Source organism: Daphnia carinata, chromosome 3 (genome assembly GCF_022539665.2).
Source record: "Daphnia carinata strain CSIRO-1 chromosome 3, CSIRO_AGI_Dcar_HiC_V3, whole genome shotgun sequence".
Classification (NCBI taxonomy): Eukaryota; Metazoa; Arthropoda; class Branchiopoda; order Diplostraca; family Daphniidae; genus Daphnia; species Daphnia carinata.
The window spans coordinates 4,257,199-4,271,970 of NC_081333.1; the positions used below are offsets into that span (position 1 = coordinate 4,257,199).

The 14,772-nt window shown below is 39.3% G+C and overlaps 1 protein-coding gene across 1 annotated transcript in view; it reads left to right on the forward strand.

Annotated features, from left to right (window-relative positions):
• The first annotated feature begins 10,494 nt into the window (after positions 1-10,494).
• LOC130692936 (cytochrome P450 306a1-like) overlaps positions 10,495-14,772 on the forward strand; it is a 4,551-nt gene continuing 273 nt past the window's right edge. The window contains exons 1-8 of the mRNA XM_057516028.2: positions 10,495-10,647; positions 10,754-11,142; positions 11,231-11,373; positions 11,469-11,674; positions 11,768-11,892; positions 12,047-12,249; positions 14,384-14,554; positions 14,635-14,772. The exon at positions 14,635-14,772 is cut by the window's right edge and continues 273 nt beyond it. Coding sequence (XP_057372011.1) covers positions 10,818-11,142; positions 11,231-11,373; positions 11,469-11,674; positions 11,768-11,892; positions 12,047-12,249; positions 14,384-14,554; positions 14,635-14,772 — 1,311 coding nt within the window. The 5' untranslated portion in view covers positions 10,495-10,647; positions 10,754-10,817. The remainder of the gene's footprint in view (positions 10,648-10,753; positions 11,143-11,230; positions 11,374-11,468; positions 11,675-11,767; positions 11,893-12,046; positions 12,250-14,383; positions 14,555-14,634) is intronic.

Sequence of the window (14,772 nt, forward strand, 5' to 3'; positions counted from 1 at the left end):
GTCCGCTTTGGCACAAACGGGAATTTTCTCCGTGATTCTCTAACGACATTCAAAGACGTTTGATATCGACGCACGTGCATACGTTTAAAACGTACAATTCAAATCGTTTTGGAGTTGGATAATCGTTACGTTAGGTATCCGGGAAATCATTGCCCATAGAACGTGGCACGTTTCGAAGCGCTTTTTTTTTTTTTTCCTAGAAAAAGGTCCACAAATAAAAAAAAAAAAAAAAAAAAACGAGAGATTTCCTTTACAATGCGTTTGTATTTTTAGTCTAGACCTTTTGCGCACGTCAATGTAGAGAGGCACTGTCAACAATCACTTCCGCTATGTGCAATTATTTTTTGTTTTCCCATCGGTATTCGAATGTCGCGTTGTAATCAAAGCCTTTGCCTTCATGTGAATAAAGAGAGAAATCAAAAACTTTGATTTCGTATTGCGGGAAAGTGGGTCACGCGTCAAGTGCTCCATCACAAACCGAAAGAAACTAAAGACATGGGGACGATCACAGTTCAAGCTAAAAAGACTGTCGACAGCGTTTTTTGTTTAAAATATCTATTTTTTTTTTTTTAAAGTCTATATTACGCAGACGGATGATGGCCAGACTAGATTATTGGCCAGCATTTCTATCTTATAAAACGCCTGAATTTTTTCATTACGTCTCAAATGATTCACTCAATTTATTTTTAGACCTATTCCAAACCCAAATATAAATGTATAGCGAAATGTACGTATAAAATAAAAAGATAAACTTGGTCATACGTATCCGCTACATGGTTATTTGTGTGTGTGTGTGTGTGCGTAGACAGGAGAAGCACAGTGCAGTCCACAGAGTTCAATGAACTCTGTTCAGAGGGAATCTGTTCGTCCCTCGATGGGCAAAGAGCTCCCATCTTGAACGTATTTGAATATGTTATGACCATGTGTGTTTTGTTTTCTTTTCTTTTGTTATTTTTCACATTTTCAATATCAGATGGAACAATGAAACGTACGCCAACATCTCGATGAAGAAATGTCTTACCCTACTACGCAGAGAAGGACAATGTCTGACACAAAGGACCGCATAGAGTCGTATGTTTGCACGATAACGTGACCTCTATTTGCTGGCAATCGTATAATATCGACAAACGATGTGATGTATTATGTAACAAAGTCGATGCATCGATTGGCTTTTTACAAATCAGTTTGATGCTGAGGCTAGTTCTCGAGAGAAAAGATTTCATTTCGTAATCCTTTTCTTGTGTGTCTGTGTGTGTGTTAAAAACAGAAGGATTGATAAGACAATTGACGTCATTAAAGGATCGAATGGATCTAGTCCCCAATAAATATTATGAATTCCACGTTTATTTTCTTGTCTCGCAAATCGTTCCCAGTAAATCTACACATTTTTGTTCACGTCACGATCGTATCAGATGTCGATATAACATCCATCGAAATATCGAAAAGATCTTACTAACCTACATTTGTAACACATACCAATGCGCTACGCGTTCAACAGCACGTCATGGAACTGTGCGAGATGTGCCACTCTACGTCGTTCAAACTCGTAAACGTCTTCATTATTATTACTAATTTTAATAGATTAAGACGTTGAAAAAGGGTGGATGGCCAACATCCGTCCGTTTGACGCAAGTTTTTTAGTTTTATGTCTTCACGAGAGATCCGTTTCTTTCTTATGTAAAAGTCACGATCGTTGCAACGGTCACATAAAAGAGTTGAATGAACTCTCAAACGTTCCGGCTGCGGGCGTTTCGGGGGCGATGTGGGATTCCCGTGAAACAAATAAAAGAAAGCGACACATGCTGATCACATTGTTTATTTCCCCGCTCGCCATTGAGTAACCTAGAAATCACATAACCCGTATAATCTTAAAGATATTTATATACATACGTACGCACGCATTGTGAAAATCTTAAACGTGTGCATTGATATAAATAAACAGGGAGAAGGGGAATTTCGGGGAAGGCTGGAGAGAGTTAATGACGGACTACGGTATCATTGATAGTCATTACTGTGATGCTAGCTCATTAGATATTCACATTGATATGCGTTAGCCTCTATTTTCACTTGCGTTGTGCGCGTTGAGCGTTTTATAAATATACGGCCGTTGATTTTTAGTCCTAGTTCAAAGACCCCTATCTCTCTTTTACATTCGACATGTTTGCCTTTTTATTAGGCCTGCTGTAGAGAGACGTAGATGTCTACTACCTAATACCTGTAACACACGTTAGCGTGTAGTCTCTATAATTTCGTTGCTATATAACAACTTCCTACATAGAGACTTTGTCTATAGGCCTATGCATATACATGTTATGTATAGCTCTATATATTTTTTTTTTTTTATTATATGGCATGTCTTCCATGACCCAGTTTTGTTTTCCGTTTTTAATATGATTCTTTTTTTCTTTAAAACGTTTCGTAAGGGATGAACTGTTGCAGCGGTTTCGTATTACGTTGTGATTCGAAACGGAACTGTCATCTTGTTATTTAAATGAAACGGGTGATCTGTGAGATGGCCCAAGAAGTGCTACGTCACGGGGAGCAATTAGTCAATTAAAAATTAGCATACGAGATATACATCCGGCCGATTGTTGGACTCCTCCAGTACACGTAGTCTGCAGGTTATTATTATAAAGTAGGCTATATATTGCGAAAGTGGCTAATAATAGCCCAACAGTAACGTATAATCAATTCGCGTGTGTGTGTGTTATTCTCTAACAGTATATTTTCAAATAAAAATAGGTCTTGATTTTATTTCCAAAACAATAATGACACAAAAAACACACACACACACACACACAGTCCGATTTTAAACACGGAATTAATGGATCTACCTAGGAGAAGGAAGAAGATCAGAAAATTAGGCCAAATCAGTTATATCGTTTTAAAGCTGCAGGTCAACGAAAACCTTGCGGGCATTTTTGTATTTATCTTTTTCTTTTTTTTTTCTCTCCCCTTTCCGACTCCCTTTTGCTGCCGGATGGTCTCTTTTATTCCGTCCTCAACTAACCCCTGTTGAAAAAAAAAAAAAAAAAAAAAAAATCTTTTTCCCAACAGCTATATACCTTTTTGTGCGCGCTGTTATATGCGTTCCAAGTACCTGACAATAGAGGCTCTCCTTTATATATGTGGAAGGACGATTGTGAGCAACATACAAATAAGAAAGCTGTTTGGGCCTTCTCATCCCTGTGAGGAACCACACACACAAACAAAAAAAAAACAAAAAATTAAAATTGGGGCGATGCCGGAATCATATCATCGGCCTCCATCTGCCGTAAAACCACGTTCCAGCAGCGTATATATATATATATTTATATATATATGACCCATGCTCTCTCTCTATGCACACAGATAACAACATGAACTTTGTTGTCTTGTACAGTTCCATTGTCGAATGTTTGTTTTTTTTCTTTTCGTTTTATGTAATACATTGAATTAAAGATGATTCCTTATGCAAAATGTCAATTAAGAATCATGTCCTGGAATTTATCGAATTTGCTAGAAAAGACAAGGTTGATGTTAAACACACAAACAAAGACACAAACTGTCTGTTCAAGGTGATCAAGGTGATTATTATTGATTATGTCGTCATCCTTGATGGGGCAAGAAAGCAGTTGAATGATTAATTAAGGTTGTACTGGACTCAACATTCCTGTCTCTCTCTCTCTCTCTCTCACTTTTGTTGTTGACATTTTATCTGCGTATTTATTATTTACACATGTGAAAACGCACAAAAGGCGTGGTCGCACACGAGACAAACGCACGGGCCAGGCATTTTTTTTTTCTGGAAAACCATTTGAAACATCACGCGGACGTGCAACGTGACTAGAGGGAAAACAAAAGAAACGCTTGACATCTGACAGACAAAGAAATGGAATTGTCTAGAAAACGCGTTCGATTTATTATTTTCAAAAACAAAAAAAACAAAAACAAAAAAAAAAATACAAACTTTCCCGATGTGTCTTTTTCAATTCATTTGGTCGGGCTGATATTGATAGAATACAATGGATCAACAGCCATCAGCCCTAAGTCCTCTCTCTTATTTAACACAGACGTATTTTACCTTTTATTTATTTTTTTTTTTTTTAAAGCGAAGAAATGAAATATGCACAGTCCTATTTAGAATAGATAGTTGTGCACGATTATTCAATAAATGAATAAACTCAATGGCGAAACAACCACGTTCTTTCGCAATAAAAGAGAAGGGCATTGTCGCGACATGTGAGTCGGAGTCACATGTGTCCGCGTGAGTCCTCACGTGGCGAAACGCTGAGACTCGTTGTTGCACCTCACGCCGTTGCCCACGTTCCAGGTGCTCACCTGTCGCCGTTTTTCTGCGGTTCACATTCGCGGCTCACGTGGCTCACAACGCAAGAAAACCTGACTCGTTCCGTTGCAAAAGGCTCCTTCCTAGCCAGCAGCATTGCGGAATTAGCAAAGCAGGTAGATCAAGTCGAGTGGAACGGGAGATCGTCAAGGTTTTACGAGCACTGGACCAAACTGGTCTTATTACATTTTAGCCAAATCTTTCTTCGAATTTCACCGGCTTCAATCCTTTTATTCGTCTGAAATAAAATAGAATTTCCGTTGATAGCTTGTGCAAACCAAAAATGGATTGCGCATGTGAACTAGTATTTTAATGGCCTCGTATAGAAAATGACAGGATAACATTTAGATCGCGGCGTGATCCACGTGCCTGCAACGACTGGAGTCCTCCAATCGTCCACGTGTCAGACCATCACGTTGAAATGACGGAAGCCTTGAACGATACAAAAGTCTTGACGATGAATTGCATCGCTCCACATTTGTCGATGTATTTGAATTTCCGTTGTCGCAGTTTTGCCAAAATAAAAATAAAGGGAGGCATCGCCCACGCCTTTTCGGAACATCAAGGATTTTTCGCAATGCCCATATTTCGATTGTCCTTTCCCATCACGATCCAGGTTGCACGAGAACGTGAAATAAAACTACAACGTAACGAAATTGACATTGAAACGAACTGTACATTCTAATGAAAGGCAATGAATTGATTGCGCCATCGTTGTGTCTTACAACATTCACGCGCCTCTCATTTGATTTTCAAAAGCAATTTCATTTTATTATGCGAGAATGAGTTGGCATGTTTTTTTCTACGAAATAACTAACGTTCCATTGCTGTTTTTTTTTTTTTTTGTGGTTGCCTTAATAAAACTTGTTTTTTAAATATTTTTTTAAAGGGAGGGCTGCTGATGTGGCCGTAGCTGTTAATGAGGAGAGCCATGTGGTACGTTGAAACCTTGGAGAGTGTTGTTTTTCTATTTTAATATTCAGTTTTAAAAAGTTTAATCTTTCGGATGGCCCTGGGAACGAACGAATTCACTGGGCACTCAACTTTATTTCTTGATTAAACACCTGTGGTATCAGCAGTGCGATAGGGACGGCACTTGTTCGGAAAAGGTCTTTACTTTAAACGCGTGTATAAAAAAGAAATAAAATAATTCCATGTCCGTCACCTTCAATCTTGAATTGGCTTGTGAGGACGGATAAGATTCAGGTTAGCGGTAGTCGTTGGGACTTAGATAACTAAAAAACTACGAGTCCTAAGAAAAAATGATGTTGATTTTCGTGATGCCCGTTCAATTTCGTACCTAAATCGTGTATATTTATAGCGATATTTAGGTTTTTGAAGATAAAATAAAAATTCGGGCTTTTTTTTTTGTTGGGTTGAAAATAAAAAATAAGCCCGACTTTTTGGTATTTAACGTTTATTTCAGAAACTATAAGGCCAATTGAAAATAAACTTGTTTTTCGTGATTAACATACAATTCTGCATCGAAATCACACATGTTGAGCCACATTTGAAATTTGGCCAAAAAACGCGAAAAGTTGGGCTTTGCCAAAATCAGCAAAAACGGTCATCTCTTCAAATTCGATGAAAATCACACCTTGTCATCGAAATTTAACGCTGATTTCGAATCTGTGATTCGTTTCGTCATCAAGCCATCCGTTTTTGAAATAAATGAAAAGTAAAGTGGTGTTACCTGTTGGCGCACCATTTGTTTTGTTTTTTTTTACGTTTATTTCAAAAACCATAAGGCCCATGGAAAAATGAACTTGTTTAACGTGATTTTCATTGAATTTTCAATCGAAATCATGTATTTTAAGTCAAATTTAAGTTTTGGTCAAAAATGGAAAAATGGGAAGGCTATAGCCTTACCACTTCTGCCGAAAATCATCGAAAAGTGACATACCTCAAAATTCAATAAAAACCAACAAATTATGCTCAGTATCAAACGCTGATTTTAACTGGCATTTTTATTTTTCCCGTTACCCGATAAAATTTGTAATAAAACGCAATTTATTGTAGTTATAGGTCAACTAGTTTTACATTTTAGCTTACAACGAAAACAAAATTCATTTTTGTGCTCCTTGTTAAATTTGGAATCTAAATTATATATAGCTATCGAGATTTAAATGATATTATTTATATTTTTAAAGAAAAGTCAGGCTTATTTTTTTTTTTCTTTTTTGTCTATCGCGCCTATTTTTATATTTTAGATTACTCATGAACCGTAAACTCCACGTAAAAAGAAATTTCATGATCGTGATCTTAGTTAAGTTTTGAATCTAAACCATGTATGTTAATGATTATTGTACAAAATAATAAAAAAATAAATAAATGCAAAAGTCGGGCTTATTTTGTCGGGTTTAAAATTTTTTGCAGCGAAAAATTCATCGCTTGGAATTTGACACAAATAACAGGATATACTGGAAATAAGCCAGATTTGCGAGATCGGCGATCAATTTCAAAACGGAATAATGTATTTTAAGTCAAATCTAAATTTTGGTCAAAAATGAAAAAGTGAGAAGGCTATAAGCCTTCCCTACTACAGCTTTGAATAAAACGCTATCAAAGCGGTTTTAGAGCCCAACAAATTTCAGTTCAAATAACTCAAAAACTATAAATCCTATGTAAAAACGAAATGCAAATTCGTAATGCTCATTCAATTTTGAATCTGAATCGCGTAGTATTATAGCTACAGATCAAGATTTGTCGACAGGCCACTCGGCGATACGACATGACACAATAGAGACACGTCTAAGGCTCCATTAAGAGTGAATGGATAAACGTTAAACCTTCGCGCCTAGCTAATGGTTCGAACCGATTAGCTAACACTCTATTTGATTCCGGTCGTCCAATTTCACACTGTGATGAAATTCGACATTTCCGGACGACGAAACACACGTGCGTGAGGTGTGGCCTAAAATACATTGACCGCAACAAAAAGAAATGAACGCATTTAATGTAAATACACTTCAAATTGGAACGATCAAAAATTCAGTGTGACGATCGCAGTTTTTTTTTTATTGTTTCATCTCAATTATTAGAGAATTATAATAATGAACGAAAGACGCAAATAGCGGAGGAAACGAAACGACTCCGGAATTCCGTTGATTTCTGCGTATCTAAACGGAATTGCGTCACACGTTCCTCCCTTTCACTTTTGACGAACCCGAATGTTACGCCTCATCATGAACAGCGTAGTACGAGAAACGAGCAATTTGAAAAAAAAAAAAAAAAAAGATCTACGCCATGGATGAATGAATGAAAAACATTTCAAAAACTCTCGAGGCTCTTCAAAAATGTGTTTTCGTTCATTTCTCCGCAGTAGCAACAGGTTCTCTTTATTACACCTTTTGTTTTGCTTTTTACAACAAGATTCACTCAAGGTCACTACGTTCTTTTTGTTTTTTATTACACTCCATGTCAATTGTGCATAATAAACGCCTTTTTTTTTTTTTTTTAAGAAAAAAACAAAAAAAACAGCACGAAGATGCGCAATAGCCGGCGTGAAAACCTTCACTTTTTTCCTATTGAAAAAGAAAGAAAATAAAAATCCTCAGCTTGTTTTCTTTCTTGGTAACCATCCGCTCTTTATGAACGGCCTTCCTCGCCGTCCTTGACGCCCATTACACCTGGCGGGAGCACCCCCTGGTACGGTCCCAAAATGAATAGACACATTTGTTTTTTGTTTGTTTTTTGTTTTTTTATGAAAGGAAAAATGATAATTGAGCCTCAGGCTGACATGGCCTGTGATGAAATCTGGCAAGTGCGACGCTTGAATTGAACGGCCGTACGTATTGGCGGGAGTGCGTATTTTCTAGACTCAAATTAGACGGGTGAAAAAAAAAAAATAATAAGCCCGACCTTGACATTCCTATGATTTTTCTTCGTTTCACTTTTGATTTTTTTTTTTTTAAACAAATATTTGTGACGGGCACAGAATTGCATCACCTTTTCAATGGAATTTCCCCCCCCTTGAAAAGGTGTTTGGAATTTATCTGTTTTTCCCCTCCCCTCTTTCTATTGCATCATCAACACGGATGGTGTCGCACGATTTCATCACTAAGAAAAAAAAAATCGTGATGGTCTTTCACCATCACGGGCAGCCCTCACCTTGAAGACATTCCGCTTTCAATTTCAGTTTCCTTTTTTTTTTTTTTTCTTTTTCGATTAAAATGCCATTTAAAAACAAAACAAAACAAACGACATGCACTTCATTTCAAAGACGAAGTGCATTGCGAGGGCCTTGAACAAACATGGCTGACGCGGCGTGCATCAATTGCACACCTGTGGTGATGTCATCGAGGGGGTCGGTGTACGACCTCGCCATTTCTTCTCTTATTCGTATCTGCGATTAGCGCAAAGAGCAAATGCATAAACAATTAAAGATAAGACATGAAACAATTGAATGTGTTCACACACCGTAAAAAAAAAAAAAAAAAAAAAAAAAGAAAAAGAAACTATTCGGTACATTGGCAATACATCGGACATTGGCACACGTCCGGTTTGGTCTGCGAGATGCAAATGATCTATGGTCAATTTGGCCTTCCTCTCTGTCATTTGCGTAATGGAATGTAATCCGTATACACACAGAAGCGGGAAACGTTTTTTTTTTTTTCTGATCGAAATGGCTAACATCATTTGCAAATGGACCCTGAGCTTTTCCTTTTTCCTACTACCCAATAAGGAATTCGATAGAATCGATCAAGGATGTGGCCAATAGAAACAAATGAATAACACATTATTGGATGTAGCAATTAAAACAAACAAAAATAAAGAAAACTGATTCTTTCGATTTGCATATGGCGCTATCGCGTTGGTTCGTCTATTGACCTTGTCAATGTAAAAAAAAAAAAGCGAAACGACTCGAATGTTGGGGAAAGTCCGAAACGGAAATTGTCGGGATGTGTTCACGAGGATCGCATTTCCCGTCGTTGGGCGGCGCGATTGGACACGTACGCCGAAACGGCACATTTCCTCCAATGATTCAATGCATAATTTTCTACATAAATCACGTTCAAATCGGTACTTGTCGTTCAAGTTAATCAGATTTCTGTTTCACGCGTTGACTGCGGCCAGAAATCCTCTCTCTTTATCAGAATCCCAATGCGGCCAGAATTCCTCTCTCTTTATCAGAATCCCAAACCCCGATTATAGAACTGTAAAACGGATGTTTATGATATTCTATCCAACACTTTTTTTTGTGTGTGTGTGTATCTTTCTTCCCCTTCATCCCTCGCTGTTTCACGAGACACATGCCACGACTTGTTGACAAGTGTATAATTCACCAGTTCCGGTGTGACTCACGACCCTGAACAAGAGTCGCATTCAAATCAAAACAGGCATATATTTATAAATATTCACAACTCTACTTGGGTTTTTTTTTTTTTCGTGTCGAGTTGCGCCCGGGATTTTTTTTTAAATCCCATCCCATACATTTCGTTCACCGCTTGTGTAATTTGATTTTGAACCAACGGATTTTCACGCATAGCGGTTGGGTTCACGGTCAGAACACATTGATAAGTGCCGGCAACTGGAAATAGTCATTCCAGTACAGCGCAAAGGTTTGTTTTTTTTGTATATTTAAAGCCGCCATCTTTCAATGAACGGTTTTTTGTCTACATTTGAATATTCAGCTCATTTGCATAAGCGTTTCTTTGTTTGGTTCTACTTGTTTTCCTCTAAACAAAATGTGTGGCCATGACTTGTGCAGCAACGATGGGCAAGTTGAAATCGTCAAGTTTGAAAATCGGTTAGTGGAAAGAAAACACTTCGAATTTGGAGTAAAGATGGCGGATGAGTCGTGCTGCCCAGGGGCTCCTCTAGAAACAAAAGAAAAAAAAAAAAAAGAATAAAGGAAATGTCGTGTTATGAATATTCTTTTTTTTTCGGACTGGGTTCCACCACTACTACCAGTCTACTACGTCTGGCACTGGCTTTTTCTTGTTTTTTTCTGTTTCAAGGTCCTTTTCCTTTAGCGTTAGTTTGCCCAGTTACCCAGTTGTGTGGTGCCATCATCCCTTTCAAGCCTTCCTACTCGGGACGGTCTAGGAAAACGAAACGATTCCATTCGAAACCAACGTTACTGAGAAAAAACAAAAGGAAACGTGCTGTTACATTTGCCGTATGGTTGTGGTAATCATATCTGCCTGTATAGAAAAAGAAACGTAACTTACCAAGGCACAACACACACACACTTTTACTTTGGTTCTTGGAAACAGTGGCAAGGTCGCCATACCCTAACGTAGAGGACATTCGTGACGTTTCGATTCGTTTGACTTCAAAGTGAAACGGGAAAAGGAACAGACAAGTCAATCGTTCAAGTATAACAAACTACCTCTTTTATTTTTTTTTTCCTTTCAAGTTAATGAATTTCACTTTGCAAATTGAACCAATCGAATGGAAATTCATTTTTTTTTTCTACTGCAGGTGTGAAGAAAGAAAGAAGGAAGAAAGAAGGAGGGAAAGCGAGAGAGAAGCCTGTTCTGACGACATGTGGATCTGGCTGTGCCTGTCGAGTCTTCTGCTAGGATTGGTGGCGTTGCTATGGTTACGCGACGCCGCCAAACAACAACACTTGCCACCAGGACCGGTGGGCTTGCCTCTGCTCGGCTATTTACCATGGATCGACAGCCGCGCACCTTACGAAACATTTGGCCGTTTGAGCCACCGTTACGGCCGCATTTATTCGCTGAAATTGGGCAACATGTTGGCCATTTTCCTCAGCGATCCGCAGCTCGTGCGTCAGGCTTTCAGTAGACCCGTGTTCAGCGGACGGGCACCCCTCTACCTGACGCACGGCATCATGAAAGGCCACGGTAAAACATTTCACATTTTCGTTTCATTTTTCCTTTCCCACCCACAAATCAAATAGGATTCATTTGAATATTTTTGTTTGACCTCCAGGTTTGATTTGCGCTGAAGGAGACTCGTGGCGAGAGCATCGACGTTTCGCGATGAACGTCATGAAGCAGTTGGGGATGGCCGGACGTCAAGGCGCCTCTCTGATGGAATCACGTGTCATGGATCGCGTCCTGGAATTCGTTCAAGTAAAAAATGCGTTTGTTTTTTTTCTTTTCGTTTAAATTTTATTCTTCAAAAGAACAAAAGAAAATGATGAAACGTGTGTGTGAGGGATGAAAAGGGATTGAAGAGCCAAGTGTCATCGACCAGCGGCGTGGATCTGGTGCCGGGCTTGCGTCATTGCATCGGCAACATCATTAACGGCGTCGTTTTCGGCCGGACGTACGCGGCCGACGATCCGACCTGGATTTGGCTCCAGCACCTGCTCGACGAGGGCGTCAAACAGGTGGCCGTCGCCGGGCCCATCAATTTCCTGCCCGTTCTCAGGTTACCCCGGCCATAGCTTTGCAAAATGTTTGTTTTCTTTTTTTTCTTCTTTCATATTTTCAATGTTTTGTTTGTTTGAAAACCCATCGGAAGGTTCTTGCCCAGATATCGGAACATCATGTCGTTCGTCATCGACGGCCAAGTGGCAACTCATCGCCATTACCAAGAGATTATCGACGATCACGAGCGCCAGCTCAATCAGCTCGCCGACAATCAAGGTCATTGATTTCTCTCTTATTTTATTTTTATTTTATTTTATTTTTTAAATTCATCAATTTCAAAACATTTCAAAGTGGCCGGGCGTCCTTGCCCTCTTTGGCCAGTCACGTTCACGTTCAATTTGATTTATGGGGGCCTCTCTTTGAATAGGAGGATCGAGTCATGGATATACGGACGTGATCGAGGCCTACCTCTTGGAAATGGCTCGACGACGTCGTGCGAACGAAGCGACTGGAACGTTCACCACTACCCAACTTTACCACGTGCTGGCCGACATGTTCGGTGCCGGCACGGACACGGCCCTGACGACCATCAAATGGATCGTCCTGTACATGATCCTCTATCCAGACGTGCAAGTAAGTTTGTTTTTTTTTTGTTTTTTTTTTTTGGAACAGAGCCGCATTTTCATTCGGTTTGCAATTGGCAAAGCGAAAAAAAAAAAAAGCCAAGTTGAATGACCGCCTTAATCATTCATCTTCAAAAACAAATGATTTTGTATTTTTTTTTTTTTTTTTTTTTTTTTTTTTTGCGGGACTCGCATCGACAACTTGAAGTTTCTTTTATGGGGCATTGGCTGCAAAATAAAAGTTGAGTGCACTCTGTTTCGGGGAAAAAAAAAAAAAAAAAGCAGCTTCACAGCAACAAACATCGTACATATTCGGCTGCTAATGAGCTGCTGCTTAAGCTCTACAGTCGATAAGGAAGGGGCAAGAAAATGTTGAATTTTGTTTTTATTTCTTTTTTTTTTTTTTTTTTTTGGTCGAAGGCAGCTCGTTTAGCTAGTTGAGAAAAAAAAAAAAGAAAGAGTGTCGGGGGGGGGGGGGGGGAAGTAGTTAGACGTGTCGTTGACTCCTTCATTTTTATTTTCGCCAATCGCGCACCGGAGAGAGCGTCGTCCTTGGTCGTCCGTCTACTCTTTCACGTTTTTGCTCCGGCTTCAAACAACACACGCAACTGTCAATGGCCCCTTTTGCTATTCAAGCCTGGGCCGTCCAACTTTGAACCCTCTTTTTTTTTTTTTTTTTTTTTTTTTTTTTATTGGGCACGGCCAACTCTTGATTTATTGGGTCCGTTTCATCCGCATTTTTCACGCTTTTTTTTTTTTTTTTTTTTAAAAGCGGAGTGGGGGGGGGGGGGACGTCTGGCCACCAATGGAAAAGACCTTCGCTATTTGAATGTTGAACGAAGGCCGTTCATTCGCCTCATCTTTGTATATTTTGTTTTTGGCGTGCGACGTAGTTGGGCCGGGGGACGGTACGCCTTCGTAACACATCCAACCTGGAATGTTCCATGCTTCTATGGGCGTCTTAAATTGAATGGCCATAGGCAAGGACGAAAAGGATTTTAAAAAACCCTCGTCTTTTCTTTTTTTTTTTTTATTTATTTATTTATTTTTTTTTTGTTTCAGAAAAAAATACAAAATCATCATGTCGCTCCTTTTTTTTTTTTTTTTTTCCTTGTGCGGGGGATAGCCGGCCTTGGTTGTCCAGCATGGGGGCCGATGTATTCGTGTCCGCTGCTAAAGAAGAGATGGCCGAGGCCACACGCGCGTGCGGACTCACTGTTTTTTTGTTTTTTTTATATAATTTAGCGTGAATCGAAGGAGAGAGTCCAATGGCTTTTTTTTTCGTTTTATATCCATGACCGGAATCAATGGGTTTGTGAACGGAAACCTTGGGAGAAGATGGGCGGCGAACTTTGGTCCTTTTTGGCTGGCCATATCGATGTAACCATCAGAGAGAGAGAGATCATTGCACTGTTTCAGGGCTATTTTTCGCCGTGTCATATCTGCACAAAAAAAAAAAACTGATGGCCATCCAGCGCAAGCAAGCCGTTTTTTTTTTTTTTCCTACAAGGTTGTCAACACCATGTTCCGATTGGATCATCTCATTACCGCGATTTGCATGTTGAAAAAAAAAAAAAAAGAAATAAAAAGAAATGATCTCACTAATTAAATCTATGGTTGTGACTTGCTGTGCGTTTTGATCTCATTGACTTTTTAAATGGTGGCCAGACGTCAAAGGTGATCTGACCTCGTAGGTTTCTTTTTTTTTTTTTTTTCTCCTAATTTCTCCTGGAACTCTTCTTTTTTTTTTTTTTTTTTTTTTTTTTTTTTTTTTTAAGTGCGTGATTTTATCCAGAAGACGTCCTTGTCTTCATGGAATCGGATCGAATGATCCCGGTCATCGTACTCCAGTTTGATGACTCTTTCCCTCCAACGTCCGATTTTATTTTCGAAGGTTGGCCTGTTGATATATGTACTGGAACATTTCACACACGCTAGCGATTTTCAAGTGAAAACGCCATTTTAAAAATGTTGGAACAATTGCAAGAAGGTCTCAGTGAGTCTGTTGATCAAAACCTGCGAAGCTGTTCATCTCTTCTAATTCCAGCGTTGTCAGTTTGTCGTGTTATGAAACCTATCCCTTTAACGCATGCCAATTGATTTTCATATATTTTTATTTATTTATTTATTTATTTATTTTAAAGAGCAAAATTCACGAGGAAATCGATCGTGTCATTGGTGACAATGAGAAACATGGAAGGACGCCTTGCTACGCCACTGATGCCAAGCGCATGCCCTGGACGGAGGCCGTCATATGCGAAGTGCAGCGCATCAAGACCATCTTACCGCTAGGAGTGCCCCATGGAACACTGGACGTACTTCCACATTTAAAAATGAATCGACTCGTTTGTGGAACCAATTTTTTAAAATTTTGTTTATCTTTTTATATTTCAAGGATTGCCATTTGGCCGGTTACCGGATACCTAAAGGGGCCATGGTCGTGCCCGTCTGGTGGTCCATGAATCTCGATCCGACCTTGTGGTCGGAGCCTTTGCAATTCCGTCCGGAGCGGTTCCTCGTGCGCGCGTCGGAC